This window comes from Nicotiana attenuata, unplaced genomic scaffold (assembly GCF_001879085.1).
Source record: "Nicotiana attenuata strain UT unplaced genomic scaffold, NIATTr2, whole genome shotgun sequence".
Classification (NCBI taxonomy): domain Eukaryota; kingdom Viridiplantae; phylum Streptophyta; class Magnoliopsida; order Solanales; family Solanaceae; genus Nicotiana; species Nicotiana attenuata.
Window position 1 is genome coordinate 1 of NW_017694453.1, and position 4035 is coordinate 4035.

Consider the following 4035-nt stretch of genomic DNA (forward strand, 5'->3'; position numbering starts at 1 on the left):
GACATTGTAGTACAAAATAGGTCTGCACATGGGAAAGGAGTTGACTGATCCTTTTGAGATTGAAATGATTACAAATCTGCCAACACAGCAAAATTCGTAAGAATAGTTACTTTTTTTTACTTTGTTTTCCTCATTCATATTAACATTTTCACTTCTAATTGACTTTTATATTCTATTCATTTGTTTTATTTCAGAGATTGTGGAGTATATGTTGCATGCTTTGCTGAGTATATTATTGAAGATCTTCCAATCCCTGTTGCCGATTTTGATGTGGATGGTCTTCGAGCTAGGTTTGGTATATTGTTGTGGCACTATGGGAGGAACAAGCAGTTGCATGGCGAATCAAGTGAATCTGAGGCTCCAGTAGCACCTAAAAAGACTCGTGGAAAGAAACGCAAGAAGTAGTATAGGTCTCCTTTTGGTTTTAGTTAATCGTAGCATGAAAACTTTGCAGGATTTTAATAGTTTTTGATGATGTATGGTATTTTGCATTATTATATTGTAAAAATGCTAGCTTTTAAAAGTGTTTTCTAGGAATACAATTGTAATAGTACAATATGTTGCTATAACTGTTTTAATGTTGGAATGTATCTTCAGTTTGTTTTATTAGACTTTTCTTAGGCTTCTTCCATAAAGTTGTTGGTTTAATAGGAGTGCCTTTTGGAGACAGAATTTTGTCATCACTTGAAGTCAAGCTATTAGTGTAGAACATGGCTGTTACAGTAGCACTGTTAGTTCCTACTACTACTTTCATTTGTAGTAGGAGAAGCATTATTAGTTCGCTGTAATACACAAGCAGAAGTTGTTTTTGGAGGTGTATTTTTAAGGGAGTTACGATGTTCAAAAAGAGGAACTATGTTGTTATTTTGTTGAAGAACAGGGCGAGCATTGATTTGAATGAGAAGAAATATTTTTAGAAAGTGAACTGGTCTTGAAATTATATTGAGAGTAGTTGTTAGTTGTAGTTGAATCTAAGAAAATCTGTGCATAATTTGCATTGCTGCACCAGTTGTATTCCGCAAAGATTTTGGTTCAGGTATATTAGTGCAGTAGAACTATATACCAATCAGGTATACTGATATATCATTTGGGTATCACGTTGTATTTGAGTACCTTTTTTGCTGCAGCAACTAGATGTAAGTACTGACATGAGTTGCAAAGCGTGCGCATTTTGGGTATCACGTTGTATTTGGTGCACCATTTGTATTTCTGCGCATATTTTGTTTTAGCCATATTAGTGCAATACCACTATATACCAGTGAGGTATACAAATATACCATTTGGGTATCACCTTATATTTATGTACCTGATGATGTACAATAACTGCATGTAAATGGCTTCCAATTTGTTATACTTCAATACAGACATGAGCTGCAAAGCGTGCCCATTTTGTTAACGATGTATGTACAAATTGCATTTGCGGCACCACTTCTATTTCTGCACATATTTTGATACGAATAAGATATACAGATATACCAATAAGGTATACAGATATACCACTTAGGTATCACATTTATTGTAACGATCCGGCCGGTCCATAATTTACGCCCCGATCCTCTATTAACTAGATTTAAATGCATCCCACTTTTGTATACTAAAATAGAAAATAAACAGGTTCTTCTTGAAAACACAAGTAGCCATATAAATTTGTTTCCAAAAAGTAATTTCGCAAAGAATCATCATACCAAATATATGTCTAGTGCAAGAAATGCATTTTATTTCTTTGCAATTCAAATGCTATGATTCTACGATATATGAGTTCTATGAAAACATTGAAGCATTATATCAATCTCTCTTTGGAATATTTCGGCATGTTCTCCGGTTGTGTCCTTTTCTCCCGCATAGTGCACATGTAACTGTATTTCCTTCCCAGCCTCCTATGCCTCTCTTCTTTTTATGTCTTCCTGGTTTGATTTTTCCTTTTGGTGGCAGTACCACCTGCGAAGAGACATGTTCTGGAATTTGCCATGCTGTTTCATCAGGCAAATGATTTACTGGTATCTCATATGTTTTCAGCAAGTACTCTATGCTATAGTAATCCGAGCAATACTTGTATGAATCCATATGGAATTTTTGTATAACTGCCATTGCATGTGGACATGGAATATCGTCTAGCTGAAACCTCCCACAAGTGCAGTTTTTTTCATGTAGGCGCACCACATTTCTTGTTTGGCCATCATTTACTAAATGTAAAAATTCAGTTGATGGCAACACCTAGTATAATTTTAATTAAGAAAAGTCATTAGCTATACGAAGTAATAGTATTTTTCAAATAATAATATTCAGTCGTTTAGTGAAATCACTAAGGTAAAAAAGTAAAACTACAGTACATGCAGTGTTTTTATGATTTTGAAAATGCATACAGTCATCGTCTGTGATAAGATAGTATTATCTGATAATATTTTTTCATACTTTGCACCAATCTTCATAAATGATTCCACTGCATCCTTCCGATTGGTGTAATTCCATTTTTGAATCAATGTTGTCATAAAGTCGAGCAAATTCACAATTGGGAGGTCTCTTGCGTGCTTATTTGCTGCATTTACTGATTCCGCAATATTCGATGTCATGGTCATGGTTCTATTTGCCTTGGGAATGCGCCCGGGACCATTTATCATATCCAATATCCATCAGGTATGTTTTCACTCTACTATCAATAGCTTCTGACTCTGCCATATGCCATTTGAATTCTTCAACAATGTATGCTCTTGCTAACGCAAAGTATACTTCTTTGATTTGTTTTTGGCTCTTCCTGAAGTTTGTCTTTATGTTGTTCTACAAATGGAACATACATGCACAATAAGGGACTTCTGGATAGACAATTGAAGTTGCTCTCCATATACCATCATGTCTGTCTGATACAATGCACATTCCCTCTCTTTGTCCATAGGTTTCTCTGAACTGCACGAAGAACCACTCCCACGATGCATCATTTTCCGAATCAACAATTGCATATACGAGGGGTAAAATTTGTCCTGTAAACCCAAAGAACAAAATATCAATTATAACACACTATATTAATTTAGCATTTTATATAGTAGTATAGTCATAGGTTGGTGCAGGTGTGTAGCAAAATAACTATATACTCTGTTGGTATACTTGTATACCATACTGGTATCATATAATTTTTGAAAATCTTTTTTGTTTCTTTAACTGAATGTAATTGGATTGTACACACAATATTAATTTAGTATTTCATATAGTAGTATAGTCATAGGTACGTGCAGCTATGTAGCAAAATAACTATATACTCTGTTGGTATACTTGTATACCATACTGGTATCATATAATATTTGAAAATCTTTTGTTTCGTTAACTGAATGTAACTGGATTGTATTCTTACCCTCTGCGTCTTGCGTGGAAGCCGTTAGTATGGTCCCTCTATATGTTGACTTTAAAAAACTTCCATCAACTACAACTGTTGGCCTACAATAGACCCATCCTCTAATCGATGCATATATAGCTATGAATGCATACAAGAAGCTCCATCTCCTTCAGTGTGTAGTCGTGCCACTGATCCTGGGTTAGCGTACTCTAACATATAAAAATATATTGGCATTTTCTTGTATGACTCACTTGGTTTTCCTCTTAACAATTGCATTGCTTTTTCTTTTGATCTCCACGCTTGCATGTAGCTTAAGTCCATACCATATGCTTTTTGGATGTCTCTCTGGATATCTGTTGGTGTATATATGCTTTTCGGGTCAACAAGTTTATCTTGTACCACAGCTGCAACAAAAGCTGAGACAACTTGCTTTTGTGAACAAAATCTCTTATCAGTTAAACAACTATGGACAGAATTGAAATCCGTCACTTTGAAAAGATTTGATGCTCGCAGGCTTGATGCCTTAAGTCTCCAAGTGCATCTTTCATCCACGCATTCAAGGATATACCTGTTTATAATACAAATACAGTTATGTATCATGTTTTGTTGATAAAAAACACACACAAAAATCCGTACAATTATATAGTCACATAGTATACTCTGTTGGTATACTTATATACTGTATCAGTATCTATATTTAGCTGATAAAA

The 4035-nt window shown here is 34.7% G+C and overlaps 1 protein-coding gene across 1 annotated transcript; it reads right to left on the minus strand.

Moving 5' to 3' along the window:
• Positions 1-1785: 1785 nt before the first annotated feature.
• LOC109222617 lies at positions 1786-2576 on the minus strand. The gene is made up of 2 exons (XM_019386951.1): positions 2364-2576; positions 1786-2214 (listed from the first exon to the last, which is right to left on the minus strand). Exons 1-2 carry the CDS (start codon positions 2574-2576, stop codon positions 1786-1788), a joined length of 642 nt encoding a protein of 213 aa, XP_019242496.1.
• Between the last annotated feature and the right edge of the window lie 1459 nt (positions 2577-4035).